Raw genomic sequence first — 16,812 nt, forward strand, 5'->3', positions numbered from 1 at the left:
TGGTAACATAAAAGTAAATTAAAGAGTCATATCTAGTATGAAGACACAAGAGCCAACAGGCTGTCAAAAATAATATGCACAAAGCTCTGGAAAACATTTGGTAATGGGGTTATTTACAAAAAAGAATTAACATAAAATCTCAGGAAGCTGAAGACAACTTTTACTGAAAAATTCCAAATCAAACTTCTAGGGGTTTTACATGAAAATCAGATCAAATATGTAAAGGAGTTCTCCATATATCACAACAAAAGTGTCCACGTTTTATTTTCAAGATTAAGCAGTGAAACAGTGTCCCGAGTCCGTGGTCTTTAAGGCAAAGCACGTGCTGCCAGAAGGTGCGTGAGACCATCTACTGGGGCGGGAAGAAAACAGTACAACTTCCAGTCAAGATTTACTGTTCAGACCATCCTTAATTCCTATTTTTGTGTACATCTCAGAACGTACATGTGCCTTTCCTACAGCGGCATACAACTCCACTTATACACGTATGATTTCGCAGTAGGAAATACGGTGTTTAAAACTTTTACTGATCAAGGTGTGTTCGAAAAGGCTGCAGACTGCTTTTCTGAAATGGCAGTGAGTGCTTCTAGTGCTTAAATTCCCCAGAAACATACAAAACTGCCTTTAGAAATTCAGAATCCTAGGGGCGCCTGGGTGGTTCAGTCGGTTAAGCGTCCGGCTACGGCTCAGGTCATGATCTCACAGTCCGTGAGTTCGAGCCCCGCGTCGGGCTCTGTGCTGACAGCGCAGAGCCTGGAGCCTGCTTCGGATTCTGTGTCTCCCTCTCTCTCTGCCCCTCCCCTGCTCATGTTCTGCCTCTCTCTGTCTCAAAAATAAATAAAAACATTAAAAAAAAAAATTAAAAAAAAAAAAAAAAATTCAGAATCCTATCACCTGTTCTGAGACCAGGATAAAACAAAGTTATGAGGCTAAAACTCACACAACAGGTTTGAATGGAACTGGAGTGATGTTACCAATAGCCTGCAGTTACAGCCACAGAATCCCACACCTTTTTATTTATTTACTTTCCCCTCCACGTCTGAGTCGCACAGTATGGAGAAAACTAGAAATTGTGCCCGGTGATTGGATTCAACAGTCATGCCTGTTTTGATCTCTCATACAGTATGCAAATCATCAAAGAATTCTTCCAGTTTAAAAAAAAAAAAAAAAAATCCAGGACCCTTTTTCATTATATACACATATACACATGCATACATGTATGTGTGTGTATACAGGTATATATATGTGTGTGTATATACACACACACATGGGCTCATGGGCTTAGTTTCCCCATCAAAATCTGAAGAAAAAAAAAATCTCTGCTTATATAGCTTACATTGACTTTTTTTGAGGGTTTCTGGATTATTCCATCATGTACATATTTTTAAAAATCAATGGAAGTTTCTACCTTTGTTAAAACACACAAAATACGCCATGAGGAATGTAACCTCACAAAGGCATTGACAAACCATTAAAAAAAAGATTACTGAAGCTAGCCATGTGATTTTAATTTTGTGTTTTAAGAAATCAGCATATGAACAAGGAAGAAAATCATTTTAGAAATTATGTGAAAATCCACCCTAGGATGGAATAAATGCAGTGCTTTGCTGGCTCAGTGTGTGGCTTTGAGCCAACTGTGTTCATCCCTTCTCAGCTCTAAGGTAGTAGCTTAAAATCAGCCACAGGGGAAATAATTTAATCATGGGAATCAGCAAATGCTACAATTGAAGGATTGTTTTTTCCCCTTCAGAAAGCCTGGTTGTTAAACATTTCCCAGCATACAAATGAGTAGATACGGGCCAGAGCAGATGAAAAGCTAAGATAACCACAGATGTCTCAAAAGCTCATTCAACCTGCTCCCTTATCTTCACTTAGGCTACTTTTGCCCACCAGCGAACGTCCCGGCAAAGTGACTTGTGATGGATACCAGCTAGATACCCAACAGAAGTCTCCCCAGTGAATATGGATCTTAAGTGGTATGTCACCTTTGGATGCTAAGAACACCGGATGCTCAAAAAAACATGAAGCTGAGAGTCTTCCAGGAAGGAGGTAGTTTACTAACAGAATGGTCTGCCTCATACACTTGAGCTGAGGTTGTAAACTTTCATTTGAAAAAGGAAACACACACACACACGCACACGCGCGCACACGCACACACTTCTCCACATCAGTTGATCTCAAAGAGAAAGCAGATCATCCATCTCCTGAGGCCCGCACCTCTCGGAGGCTTCCGGGGTAGGTTTATAGACAAGAGGCCTCACAAACACTGGTTCCCAGGAAGCTGCTTTGACTGAGTTTTAATGGTGCCCTTGATTCCCAGGCACCCCTGTGCTGACACAGTTAGTCATCAAAGATATTGTCTATGAAAACAACCAATGGCTTTTCTCCTTTAATTCAAAAAGATAAAATACCTTTGTGCTTTCAAAATTTAAAATATCTAGTTAAATCGAGCCATCAATACTTAGATTTAATGTACAAAATATTCATGAACCTAATAAAACTATCCCAAAGTGCTGCTGAGGTCTGATTCCAAAGAAGCATGCCCACGAAGCGACTCCGTGTGGGAGAGAAATCCACCATCCGCTCCCCATCGCTACCGAACATTGCCTCCAGAACTGTCGCGCACCTCAGGAGCACACCTTTCAGCCGACAGCCACTGACGAACCAGTGAACGGGTCCCCAAGACGACAGGTGTGAAGACGGCTCCCTGAATGTTGTCCCTCCCTGACTACTAACTAACAGGCATGTCTCACACTGTAGCTTCTCCACACCGTACAGAAACATATTTAAAGTGACCATTCTACATCTGGAAGATGCTGGTTCCTATCAGTGTCACTTGGAGCCCTCAAAACCTTACTCCCTCATTCCATTTGGTTTGGGACTCCATTACAGATCTACTTCTAGGGTTAAAAGATGAGGTTCCTAACGGGCAGTGTTGTAGTGCTGGTCGTGGCATATAATCTAACCCTAGGCTTTAAGAGCCACGTCTTCCCAAAGATTCCACTGTGATGTTGGTTATCAGTTCAGCTTGGACTATCCACAAATCTGTCTCCACCTGGGGCTGAGTACCATATGACAATACTTTATAAATGTGGTAACGTAGAGATGAAGGCCTACGTTTTTCGCTACTACTGTGAACAATCCAATCCCTGTACATGAGCGTTTCCAAACAAATTCTGCTGCTCTCTAATAAAAAAACTTTTTTTCAAAGACATAACATCTTTACCTCACTATAGACTTGGAGGCTTCACTTTGCTTTTCATCTGCCTAATGACATCTTTAAAACGATCACGACCCCTAACAACCTGAAATTTAAAAGATAAAATATGCAGTGAACAGAAATGAAAAAGTATCTTCTAACTGGGAAAGAAAGCCCCACATGTGGTTTCAAGTTATTCAACTGAATGTTTTACTCAGAGATGCCTCGAGATTTCACAACCCAGGTCCATCCTAAAAGCCATCACTTACCATCCTGTACATATCACGGGTGTGTAATTATACCACCCAGCGAGCAGACATTTCTGTGCTAGAGAGCGGGTCCCCTATTCTCACCGGTTGTTGCAAAATGTGGTCGTAAACCCCACGTTTAAAAATCTTCCTACGCTGAAACAGACCAGGCTCCATGCTGTTCACAGGTTCAGACAAGATCACACACACGGTTAAGAGACCCACCCTGATACAGGTAATAAGATGCCTTGCTGTGGACTGCTTACACATGTTATAGTTCACAGCAAAGCAGAATCTCCCCAACAGTACTGCTCTAATCTTACTTGGTGTGAACAGGAAGGAATCCTTTTCCTTCACTGCTCATACATAGCTCACTTTTAGTCTTTCAACAGAACACACTTAGTCCTAAAGATATGGCCAACTGCATTTAACATTTCTTCAACTAATATACTCAAAGCATAAATGTTTTCCTGGCCAAAGGGTCCCAATAAGGCAGAAGGAATAACTTTGTTCTTAACTGCTCCTACAAAGCATGGCTAACTGCTAAACCCCACCAAAAATTTCTTTAAACACAAAGCTCAAAATATTCAGGAGGGAGGGAAGGAGGTAGGGAGGTAGGGAGGAAAGGAAGTAAGGAAGGAGGGAGGGAAGGAAGAGGAGGAGTTACGGAGGGAGAGGGCAAGGGGGAGGGAGGTGGAGTTTGGACTCCAATTAAGGCATTTTTATATACAGTCCAACTTGAGTCATAGTCAAAGGGAATCTCAGAAAGGCATTTCAATGGGGAATGGCAAAAATCACAATAGTCTATTATCAGCATTGTAGAACTATTAATCGCTCACTTCAAATGTAATCATGTCGAATGTCTTTCTGTTTCTTGACTCCTTGGTTCTCTCATTCCACAAGTGCATAGGTTATGTTTTCTGTAGATCTGGGGAAAATGGGCCAGGGGTGGGTGGTCCATCCAGGCCAGACACAGTGAACGGTCCATGACTGTTCAGTACAGAAGGAAACTGAGAAAGAAAACAAAAACACATTATCATCCTATTACTCAACCCCAACTTTCATTTTCTGTCCCTGCTACATTCCCTGAGGCAGAAAATGAAAGCCACCTGCAGTGGCTCACAGGACAAAGGTAGTAACCGTTTATCATGGAAGAACATGATGTCACAGCAGAAACTTTAAAGAAAAAACTGTTCGTCCTGCATGTTACATATTACAGTCTCCAGCCTACCTTGAAGGAAGGAACAAACCTATGAGGCCCTCCCTTATAGCCAAAGGTATACAGGTTTACATTTAACTTCATATGAAAGTTTTAAAAAGTTCAGTAAATGACGACACGCACGACAGAGTACAATTCAATTATAAAACAAATTGCAGACTGTCAAAAAGAGGTCCGGAAAGAGATGCCCATCTGTGAACTCTACAGCTTGTGTAAATAGTTAGACGTATTCATCCTAGAAGAGCCTTCCCCATCATGTATTCTAAGACCAGTTCTATAGGGAGAGTCCGGGCTGAAGCCACATGAGCACTGTAGCTTTGCCTGAGGTCTCTGATCACTCTCTAACTCAATTATCTGTGAGAGGCAAAGAAAAACATAAAAATAAAATATGAAAAATTCTGAACGCTTTCTAGTCAATAACTTAGAATGTTTTACAAAATAAAAAATGCAGAAGTAGGAAGATTTTTAATTTTCTTTTTTCCTTACCATTTCATCTCCAGAAGAACAAATGAAAAGTTAAATTACAAAATATAACAAAATCTCCCAAGGAGTCTCCCCTAAATAAGTGAATGAATCAACCAAAATAAACTCTAGGAGTTAAAAAGTCTAGGTGTCTGAGGCAAAATGATGGTTAAGAGCTGTAAGACCTTTCCTATGATCTTGGCTAAGGGATAACACAATATCCATTTCTTTTTTTTAAAGATTTTTTTAGTGTTTTATTTATTTTTGAGACAGAGAGAGACAGAGCATGAGCAGGGGAGGGGCAGAGAGAGAGAGGGAGACACAGAATCCAAAGCCGGCTCCAGGCTCTGAGCTGTCAGCACAGGCCTGACACGGGGCTCGAACTCATGAACCGCGAGATCATGACCTGAGCCGAAGTCAGACGCTTAACTGACTGAGCCACCCAGGCGCCCCACAACATCCATTTTTTAAAATATGTATTTAAAATGTTGATAAATATCAATTCTAAATGAATGAGAAATGGGCGTATTTGATAAACTATACTCAAAATTTTTCTCTTTTAAAAAGCCTCAGGTAAAAAAAAAAAAAAGCCTAAGGTAAAAGAGAAAAGCTACGTGCAGATCCTCCTGCCAATACACACACACACACACACACACACACATACGTGTATATTTTCTTCTTAAAAAAAAAAAAGAGAGAGAGATTTCTAGCATTTAAAATGACAAGGAGGGGCGCCTGGGTCGCTCAGTTGGTTAAGTACTGACTTCAGCTCAAGTCATGATCTCAGTTTGTGGGTTCGAGCCCCACGTCAGCCTCTGTGAATGCTTGCTCAGAGCCTGGAGCCTGCTTCACATTCTGTGTCTCCTTCTCGCTCTGCCCCTCCCCCACTTGTGCTCCGTCTCACTCTGTCTCTCAAAAATAAATAAATGTAAAAAAATAAAATTTTTTTTAATGACAAGGAAAGGAAATCGGGTAGGTTCAAAATCTACAGTACCGAACAATCCCTGGTCTAACTTGAACGTACGTCACAGCGAACAACGGAAAGGAGACGTTGGCTGTATTTGTCGGAGCTGTTCGCTGGCTAGAAAATCAACACTTGGAAGGCATGTTTGTTAAACACAAGTTTTATAACGATGAAACCAAAGGGTGAAGACACTGCCTTCTGGCCCCACTCTTCGTGGACCAGGCCCCAAGTGCAAGAGACAGACCTGTGGGTGTTTTACCTGGAAGAGTGTGTTAGCACCTTGCAGCCTGGCTGGACTCAGGGGAGCAACAGGGCTGAGAGTGCTCCAGAAGTGGATACTGGAGAGCAGGGGGCTCGGCGTCAGTAAGATGGGCGTCTGCAACACACAAGACAGCAACGGTCACTGAGGACTGTCTCAACCTTGTAACAATACACCAGCAGCCCTGAACCCAAATATTGTCCTAGTCTCTGCCCCAAATCTCTCCAAAATTTTATCATGAGGGAAAGCTCAGAAATTATTTGTACTTGCTAAGAAAGGTCAAAATATCTTCTCACCTGTCTTTTGTAGGGTCTTTCCCAAATACAGAAACCAATCTGGTCAAGTAGGGAGAAGTAACAGGTAACTAAGTCACAAACACGGTTCCCCTTAGTAACGGGCAGTCTGGGAGTCATGTATTTAAGGTTTCGGGAGAGGTGACTGGAGACAAGCAAGTGAAGAAATGGCTAATGTAACTGTGCACACTTGTTACTCAACATCACACCAGTTGTTCTCACGTTTCTCAGAATTTACTGTTTTCCAGCTTTTGAGGTTATCACTGTTATTTTATAAGATAACAACCAGTTCTATAAGACCAAAAAAAAAAAGAGAGAGAGAGAGTAGTTGCTTTAGGAGGAAGTTGGAAAATATTCATCTACTTGCAGAAACCATGAATCCTTCACAACACGACTCCAAACCTTTCACTGCAGCGATCCTGACTGGGTGAGGAACGGGGTGACTTTCACAGGGTCACAGCTAACTTTTCTAAGACAAACCTAAATAGCAGCAGGAGAACCTGATGTTATAAATTCGGGATTTGTTTAAAAAGGTGAGTCGGTGGCGCTAAAAAGAAGGGGTCAGTTACCTGGGAGAACAGCGCTGGCGTGAGAGAAGCCGTGGGGAGAGACGGGCTCAATATTCCCAGCGGGCTCGGGTCGCTGCCCGTGATCACGAGGATGGGTGCCAGCTCTAACCCTTTGGGTTTCTTGGATCTCGAGGAATTCCTTGTTTTGTCCTTTTCCAGCAAAGCTGAATCCTGGTCTTTAGGCTCCAGCGACAAGTTCTCTGGAAGTTCCATGGGCTGAGAAGCCACCGAGTCGATGTCTGTGTCAAGGTCAGGGTTGGGGCTCAGCGGCGGCGAAGGCGTCCCAGGAGGCTCCTGCACAGGAGGCGGTGCGGACGCAACAGGTGGGGTGGCAAACGCGGTTGTTACGCTGCAGGCGGAGGTCGGGGCTTCCAGGGAAGGCAGTTTGGGGGAAGCCAAAGTCTCCAACGCTTGGAGAGTTTCTTCTGAGGATGGAGAAAGGCTTGGGCCGGCCGACAGGACGGCGGCCACGGGTTCAACTGGTAGCTTCTTGGAAGGCGTTGTTACGAATTTGATGACAGACGGCGTTGGCTCCCGAGGAGGCTTCTTCTCCGCCAACTTCTCAGCTGGGTTCTCGAGCTTGATCGGTTTGAAAAGCCTCTTGTTGGAGGAGTTCAAAGAGTTGAGGGTAAAGGAGGAGTACAAGCCGGAGTGTATGTAGTCGTTGCGGCTGGAGGTCCTGGCGCCAGGCTGAGGCGGCCTCTCCCTGCCCCCGCTCTCCGCATCTCTGCAGCTGCTGGTGACTTCACCGCAGCCTACGGCTTCCCCGTCTCCCTCAATCCTGCCCACTGTCATTGGGTCCATTTTCAAGATCTCTGGGTAAGAGACAAACTTGTACACAAACTTCTGACCATTCACTTTTTTAATGATATTCTGTAGATAAACAAAATAAGCATTCTTACACTTTCTCATAAACTTACCTCCCACAGCTCATGAAAAAGCCGACCTAATAACAGACTCTATTTGGCAAGTAGTTTACCGAAGAGCTTCAAAATCATCTATGTTTATCTAGCCACACCAAAGGCAGTTCCTACCACCGTGGAGCCCAAGTTGAGTGTTTAAGTGTCTCATTAACAACTGAACCAGTATGTTACGTAAAAGGGAGATTTCAATTGCTTAACACTCTCAACCAAATATCGGCATTAAGTCAAAAATCACTGAACTGCAACCTCAAATAGTTCCAAAGGTACAAGCCATACGCATCCTGAGGAAGCGAAAAGGAACAGAACGTTACTTCTGCTGAAGTTTCCACTTCGTTCTGAAGTCCCAGTTGTTTCTTAGACAGACAGAAAAACTGGTTAAGATCAAGCTCTTCAGAGCGAAACAAATTAAGATCTCAGCTTCTCATTCCAACTCTATCCATTTGAGCCACTTATTGTACCTCAGTGCCCAAGAACGTATTCAAAGTAAGAAATTAAACAAAAAATAAATGTTAACTAAGAAACCAAATCTGTGCACTAACAGCTATTCTTTAAGGTATTTGTGTGCCCTGGGTTAAATTAAAAAGCAAAAAGTAAATAAAGCTAAAACACAAGCATATGTGTGACAATTTTTAAGTCATGATATACACAAGAATGTTTCTTTTAGCCCTGAAATCTCCTATTTTCTGCTCCTTATTTCAACCCTGTGCTCATTTTTCCTTTAAAGATGACTGCAATTAGGAACAAAATATGTACGAGGAGTGGAACTCTGCAGAAATAGAGCTGGCACACTTACACATTTCATCCCAATTCCACACTGCTGAAGTTATCAAATAAACTGGATCAAAATAATCCAAGGCAGTCTGTGATCGTTTTGCAACGTACACAAACATCGAATCGTTATGTTGCACACCTCAAGTGAATATAATGCTGTATGTAGCTCAATTATGCCTCGATTTAAAAGAATTTGAAATTAACCAGGACATGAGTAGTTTCATAACCTCAACAGAAGAGAGGAACACGTCTTATTCTGAGGTGGATGCGTATTACCTTTACATAATAGTATCGGAGGGCTCGGCTGAGTTTGTCGTAATTCATGTTAGGCTTGTTCTTACGAATCCCCCAGAGACGAGCCACCTCTTCTGCCTGCAAAAGCTTGAACTCCCCATCATTAGACGTCCAGCTGATCATGTGCTTGTTCTGAGGCTCCTGTAGGAGCTGAAGGAGGAACTGCCACAGGGTGATAGCACTGTCCATAGCAGTGAGCTGAAAAGAGGCAGACAGGGAAGACACACGATGGTATTAACAGCCACCACTCCCATAACACCCTATGCCAGGCGCTGTGCTCTAAATGTATTATTTCATAGCATTCCCCCAATAATCCTACAAGACATACTACTGCGGCCTCGTTTTACATTTGAAACCACTGATTCAGAAAGAGTCAAGTCACTCCTTGTCCGAGGCTGCACAGGTAATTGGTGGAGCTGATGTTTAAACCCAGGCAATCTGGATCTAGAGACCAAACTCGGAAGCATGCCACACTGCTTAAGAAAAGTCTTGCTGGGAGATAAAGTGAGTTCTTTAAGTCCCGGGAGCGGTCTCGGATGACGGCCAGTCACCAGAGGACCACTGCCACTACGTTTTAACTGAAAATCTCCTCCTATCCTCCGAGACCACCCTTTCAGCATCTATACAAATCAACCCAGTTGGTTTATCTGCCAGGATGTGTGTGTGGTGTGTGTGTGTGTGTGTGTGTGTGTCACAGTGGCCCAAAGATATAGGGAATAATCTACCTGTGCTCCATTGGCCTTTCTCCTCCAAACAGTTTCCGTTCTCATAAATTAATTTACATTTAAATTGGCAGCACTGAAAATTCAACAAAATGCTCCCGGATTTATTTGACAAGTTCTATCACCATTCTGCCCACAGAGCTTCCATCTGCATAAATTACTTTTTTTTTTTTTTAAAGTAGGCTCTACGCCCAACGTGGGGCTTGAACTCACAGCCCTGAGATCAAGAGTCGCATGCTGTACCAACTGAGTCTGCCAGGCACCACCACACATCCTCTTTCATTTGATTAGTAGCCTTTATGTGATTCTCAAGACATGAAATTAAAAATCTTTCAATATCTCAGGTTTCAGGATTTCCCTGTTTCGGCCAGAGTTTCTCAGCTTTGGCTCTATTGTTCGGGCCAGATAATTCTTTGTTCCTGGAGGCTGTCCTGTGCACTAGGACAGTGAGTTTAACTCACTAGATGCCAGTAGCACCTCCTGACCGGTTGTGACAATCAAACATGTCTCCGGCCATTGCCAGATGTTCTCCTGGGAGACAAAATCGTCCCAGTGGACACCACTGGTTTAGGCAACAGAGCTGCAAGGAAATGTCCTCACAGAGTTATTTTCTTCACAGAACTTCAAGATTCCCATTAGGAAGAATTCTTTATGGCAGAAACTCTGCCGTCCTAAGAAGCACTGTATATATATATATAGCACATCCTAAGAAGCCAGTAATTGAACTATCCATGCACAAGAAAACAAAAACAAAAACCCTTCCTTTCTTTATCTAGGAATGAGATCTCAATGGACCAAAATAAGACTTGAAAACAAATTAAATCAATTCCATTAAAATACTACAAAAATAGGTAATGTGGTTGACATCAAAATGTAAAACTTTTGAGCTGCAAACAATATTGTCAGGTGAAAAGACAATCCTCAGAATGGGAGAAAATATTTTCAAGTAAGAGGCTTGTATCAGAAATATATAAAGACTTCTTACAATGAAAAAAAAAAAAAAAGAAGTAAAGGAAGGTGCAAAGACATTTCTTCAAAGACGACACACAAACTAGGGCACCTGGGTGGCTCAGTCGATTAAAGCACCGACTTCGACTCAGGTCATGATGTCGCAGTTAAAGAGTGCCAGCGTGCATCTGGCTCTGTGCTGACAGCTCAGGGCCTGGAGTCTGCTTCAGATTCGGTGTCTCCCTTTCTCTCTGCCCCTCCCGCACTTGTGCTCTGTCTCTGTCACTCTCAAAACTGAACATTTTTAAAAAAGCGTACAAAGAATAATTTTTTTAAAAAAGACAAATTGACAATAAGCTCATGAAAAGATCCTCAACATTAGTTATTAGGGAACTGAAAATCAAAACCATGTAAGATACCACGCCACTCCTACTAGGATGGCTATAATCAATAAGACGGACAATAACAAGTATTGGCTAGGATGTGTCAAGAGTGAAACCCTCATGCATTGCTGGTAGGAATGTAAAACGGGATAGCCACTTTGGAAAACTGTGATACTTCCTCAAAATGCTAAACAGAAATACGATCCAGCTATTTGGCTCCTAGGTATATACCCAAGAGAACCAAAAATACATGTCCAACAGACACACTTGCACAGGAATGGTCACAGCAGCATCATTCTAGAATATCCAAAAAGTAGAAACAACTCAAATGTCCATCAATTGATGATGAATGGACAAGCAAAATGTGGTGTGACTACTGGAATATTATTCAGCCGTAAAAAAAACAGACTTTAGGGGCGCCTGGGTGGCTCCGTCGGTTAAGTGCCCGACTTCAGCTCAGGTCACAATCTCGCGGTCCGTGATTTTGAGCCCCGCGTCAGGCTCTGGGCTGATGGCTCAGAGCCTGGAGCCTACTTCTGATTCTGTGTCTCCCTCTCTGCCCCTCCCCTGTTCATGCTCTGTCTCTCTCTGTGTCAAAAATAAATAAACATTAAAAAAAAAAAAAAAACGGGGGGGGGGGGGGGGCCTGGGTGGCTCAGTCGGTTGAGCGGCCGACTTCGGCTCAGGTCATGATCTCACGGTCCGTGAGTTCAAGCCCCGCGTCGGGCTCTGTGCTGACAGCTCGGAGCCCGGAGCCTGTTTCGGATTCTGTGTCTCCCTCTCTCTGACCCTCCCCCATTCATGCTCTGTCTCTCTCTGTCTCAAAAATAAATAAACGTTAAAAAAAAAAACCCAAAAAACAGACTTTAGTACTGGTACATGCTACAACATGGACAAACCTTGAAAACATTGTGTTAAGTGAAAGACACCAGCCACAAAGGCCACATATTTTATTTCGATTTATATGAAATGTTCAGAAGAGGCAAATGTATCAGACACAATGTAGATCAGAGGTTGCCAGGAGCTGGGTGGAGAGAAGAATGGGGAGTGACTGCTTATGGGATGATATAAATAAAAGACTGCAATGGTGGTTACACAACTCCCTGAACACACTAAAACCGCTGTCTTGTACAACTTCAGTAGATGAATTTTATCTCACAGATGTTAAAAACACTACAAACATTACAAAAGCACGGGCCTCAGAAGCCTAATTCTAACAACGTGTATGTAACTCACAAAGGATAGGGTCCTTAAGGGTCAACTATTTCCGCTCCCAAAAAAGGCAGGAGAAACCGAAGCGGAAGATTTCTGGGTTTCCCTAACTTTTCTGAGACACTCAAAAATGTCTTCCAATAATCCTCACTCGTCCCTTTGAAGCCGGCTGTGCAGATATGGTCATCCAAAAGCAGAGATGGGAAAATAAGAAAGAGCAGAAAGCAGGAGATGTCCCCAGTCTCAGTGAATGGAGAAGCTGAGGCCGTGAGTCCAAGTCTTCCATCAGAGTCACACTCTGTTCACCAGGGAAACCACTCCCTGGATGCATAACAGCGTCCCTGCCAGCAGCTGGGTATAAAGCAGTATTACATATTAAACACTAAGTGACAATAGCCTAGAACTATGAAGTGCAACTTTAATATTAAGTAACCATGTCCGCTAATCTCTGCCATGGCCTCACTTAAACTGAGTTGAAAAGGTAGTTTTAGGGGCACCCGGCTGCTTAGTCTGTTAAGTGTCCCAATTCTCGATCTCAGCTCAGGTCATGATCTCACGGTTCATGGGTTTAGGCCCATGAATTGTCAGGCTCTACACTGACAGTGTGGAGCCTGCTTGGGATTCTCTCTCTACCTCTCTCCCTCTCTCTCTCCCTCTCTTTCTCTCAAAATAAATAAACTTTAAAAAATAAAAATTAGGGGCGCCTGGGTGGCTCAGTCAGTTAAGCGTCCGACTTTGGCTCAGGTCATGATCTCACGGTCCATGAGTTCAAGCCCTGCATCAGACTCTACACTGACAGCTCAGAGCCTGGAGCCTGCTTTGGATTCTGTGTCTCCCTCTCTCTGTCCCTCCTTCACTGATGCGCTCTCTCTCTCTCAAAATTAAACATTAAAAATAAATAATAATAATAAAATTTTTAAAAAGTGGTTTTACATTATGATCCATCAAGTATCGGGGGGGGGGGGGGTATCGTTTCTCTCAATTTACCAGAGATAATGATGCCTGTTTATGGCTTTTAATTACATATGTTTAACACCTAAATGATTTTTTTTCAGTCTAAACCTGTTCAAAGTACTTTCTAATAAATTTTTAGCTTAACCAAAGAACTGTCTCCATATTTCCAGACATCATCTTCATATCAATAATGCTTATGGGGTTGGGATGTGGGCGTGTGTGTGTGTGTGTGTGTGTGTGTGAGAGAGAGAGAGAGAGAGAGAGAGAGAGAGAGAGAGAGAGAAGAAGAGAGAACACCAGTGGGAGGGGAAAGGGAAAGGGGAGGAGGGGAGACAGGGAAGGGAAAAAAGAGAACTGAATCTCAAAACAATCACAAATTTGGTACCTCTAATTTGTTTTTGGAAAAATTCCCAAACGTAATCCTAGAATATTAATACCTATCACATAGACAATGCATGGACCCTACCGGTTAACAGCGACTAAGATATACACACAAAGACACATATAACCATCCACATCTCCACCAAGAGCACACAGGTGCCGTCCTGAGCGGAGGGGAGGCTCCCGAAAGTACGGAGGCTCCCAAAGGGGTTCGGGGTACACTTTCCAACTTCCATCTTCCCAAGCTGGTTACTAAGGGGCCAGGACACGGACAGAGTCAAGTGCTGGTGGGAGCTACTTCAGGCCGAACTTAGCTGCCCTGGGAAACGATGAGGCTTCTTTAGGGCTCAGCAGCGCCTCCGGGAGAGGAGGTTGTTGAGAATCAAAGAAAAAGGGCCTTGTGGTTTTGGAATGAAGTACTGGAAAAGAATTGTCTTTTCCCAAAAACTAACAAAGATATAAAATGGACATCTCCAGTGGGTACCTTAAAGGAGTATTTTCTTCATTCAATTTTAAAAACAGGTTATACTCTTTGACTGAAAAGTTGGTGAACCTCTGGGTATACAGTCAGGTTGAGCCTCTTCATTTTAGTTCCTAAACGTGTGCTACAGATATGAAATTCAATGATTTCCTCAGCCATAAAAAAGAACGAAAAGGAAAAAAAAAAATCCAGAAGACAATTAAAAACGTGAAACGAAAAAAACAAAAAATACAAATACTTTTATTCTAGCTACTTATCAATAAAAACCTTTACTTTCCTTCACAGGAAAACCCACGTTTTCTAAAATGACAATTTTAAAAGAGTTCTTCAGAAGTCTGATGAGGGAAAGAAATACGTGTTGCAAATCAAAGAACTGATTTTTGAGGAGTTAATGCTGAAAACATAATTGATTCTACCTTGATACTTGAAGGGTAGCTCTATCCCTATGCTAAGCTGAAAGAAGGTATGTTGACATAACCTATTAGGGAAAGGAAGTCTCCAGTAAATGAAACTTTTTCCACCCTAAACATGTTTATAATACACATAGTCCAGTTGCTGCGGTGACCCACAGCCCGACTATTTTTCAGAAACAGCAGCCAAAACCCAAATAATAAAGGCCTCCAAATTCAGCGTGCTGCTTAAATAAAACAAAACCAAATTATGAAATGTAACAAGACTTGTTTTGAATCAAAATCATCATCGTTGAAAAATAATCAGGAGTCTCTTAACTGTACCCTATATTAAAACAATAGTAAAAGTGTAGCTACATTGTGGTAAAACTCGAAGGGCAGTATTTCCCTAAGAACATAATGAATTTCACTCATGCAGGGAGAAAGGAATTCCTGACGGGGAAGGGGTGGGGAAGGGGTGGGAAACTGAATCACAGCTACATGTTAACGAAAACACCGCTGACAGTCCTAAATATTAAAGCACCGAGTCTTCCACGTAGCGGGGTGGTGGCTCGCAGACTGCAAAGAGATGAAATTGTCGAGATAAGGAGTAAGACTCCAGAGTCTTCAGGTGAATGCCCTAAACTTCAAACAGCAACATCCGGGGGAAAAGTCAACTGTGTATCCTTTGACTAGTTCAGTCAACAATACCCCTTATTTCCTGCCGAGGCCACTTAATAGCCCGCCCCCCCCCCCCAAAGGCGTTTCCGATTGACCCTCCCAGGAACCTAGAAACGACCAGCCTCGACGCAGCTGTACATTAAGCGGAAAGTAAAGGGGGCAGGGGGCTCGCGGGAGACAAGTAGAAAAAGAAATGAAACTTGACACCGGATGAATAGCGAACTTGGGGAGAGGCAGAGACTAGGGTGACCGTGTGCCCCGGAGCAGATCAAAGTCCGGGGAAGAGCCGCAAACTCACGCGGCCTGGGTAAGCACTGAATTACTGTACTTTCATTTTCCAACTTCCTGTCACCACAAAGAGTCAGAATTCGCCCCCCCTCCCCGAGGCAAAAAGCCACCGCCACCCGGCGCCCCAGGGACCTCGCGGCACTAAATAAGGGGCGAAGCAGGGGACGGGACGCGCCGAAGTCCACCTGCGCGCCGCGGGGCAGCGGGCGGGGCAGGCCCCAGGGGAGCGCGTGCCCGCCCGCCCCCGCCGCCACGCTCACTTCCTGTTGTGCCGCCTGCCCCCCGGGCCCCGGCCTCCGCCCCCGCTCCCCGCGGCTGGGGGGCGGCGGCCGCGAGCACCCGACGGGGCGCGGGATGGACGGGGGCGCGCGGGGCCGGCCGCTCACCGAGGCCGCGCGCGGGGCTCCCTCCGGGTTTCCGCCTCGAGCGCGATGCTTCTCTCCGCCCGCCGCCTCCTCACGCAGGGAGTTCGAGGACGGCGCGGCGGCCGCGGCGACCCCCGCGGCGGAGCCGGAGAAGGCGGCGGCGGCCCAGCCGAGCCCGCCGGGTGCCCGCAGCCGCCCGCATCGCCCGCCGCCGCCGCGCCCGCCGGGGCTCCTCGCGCCCCGCCCTCCCCGCCCCCGCACGCGGCGGTGGCGGCGGCGGCAGCGGCGCGGGTCGTGGGGCCGCTACCCGCCGGGCGCGCGCTCGGGGCGTTCCTCGCCGGGGCCCGGCCTGCCAGTCTCTCCGCGGCCGCCGCCACTCTCAAACCCCCCGGCTGCGTCCGGGCCCCTCCCAGGCGCCGTAGCCGCCGCGCGTCACTTCCGGGGGCGGGAAGGGTGGGGCGGCTGTGGGAGTAAGACTGAGAACTGCGGCCGTCCAGAAGCCCGGGTCCGGGAGTCTGGGGGTCCCGGGAAGCGGGTGTGCGCGTGGGCGCGGTGAGGATGCCCCCTGGAGCTCCGCACTCGCCGCTCTCCGCCGGACTGAGTGGCTACTAACAGCCTCCTGAAGCGCCCGACAGAGTCCGCAGCACCAAAGCTGCCATCTGTGCGGGGGAGGGGGGGGGGGGGGACACCTCGGACGGCTTGGGGCCTCACCGCATCTCCCGCGCCCGATAGTGGAGGTGGCGCTCGCCGGGACCACCTTTGTTGTTGCTAAGCTGAAGCGTGAGGGCTTCTCTCTCCCCGGCCACT

At 45.3% G+C, this 16,812-nt stretch overlaps 1 protein-coding gene across 3 annotated transcripts; it reads right to left on the bottom strand.

The window, feature by feature from the left end:
* Nucleotides 1-4,206: 4,206 nt before the first annotated feature.
* On the bottom strand, nucleotides 4,207-16,178 carry ELK4 (ETS transcription factor ELK4). Of its 3 annotated transcripts, XM_042925194.1 has the most exons (5): nucleotides 16,027-16,175; nucleotides 9,184-9,399; nucleotides 7,214-8,086; nucleotides 6,352-6,468; nucleotides 4,207-4,457 (listed from the first exon to the last, which is right to left on the bottom strand). In XM_042925194.1, the coding sequence occupies exons 2-5, from the start codon at nucleotides 9,388-9,390 to the stop codon at nucleotides 4,359-4,361; spliced, it is 1,296 nt and encodes a 431-aa protein (XP_042781128.1). In that variant the 5' UTR covers nucleotides 9,391-9,399; nucleotides 16,027-16,175; the 3' UTR covers nucleotides 4,207-4,358. The 3 variants fall into 3 exon arrangements, with proteins under 3 accessions (XP_042781128.1, XP_042781130.1, XP_042781129.1); XM_042925196.1 differs by lacking the exons at nucleotides 4,207-4,457; nucleotides 6,352-6,468 and adding an exon at nucleotides 6,515-6,686 and having other exon boundaries at nucleotides 16,027-16,178; XM_042925195.1 differs by lacking the exons at nucleotides 4,207-4,457; nucleotides 6,352-6,468 and adding an exon at nucleotides 6,695-7,124 and having other exon boundaries at nucleotides 16,027-16,178.
* Nucleotides 16,179-16,812: the final 634 nt, after the last annotated feature.

Source organism: Panthera leo, chromosome F3 (assembly GCF_018350215.1).
Source record: "Panthera leo isolate Ple1 chromosome F3, P.leo_Ple1_pat1.1, whole genome shotgun sequence".
In the NCBI taxonomy this organism is placed as follows: domain Eukaryota; kingdom Metazoa; phylum Chordata; class Mammalia; order Carnivora; family Felidae; genus Panthera; species Panthera leo.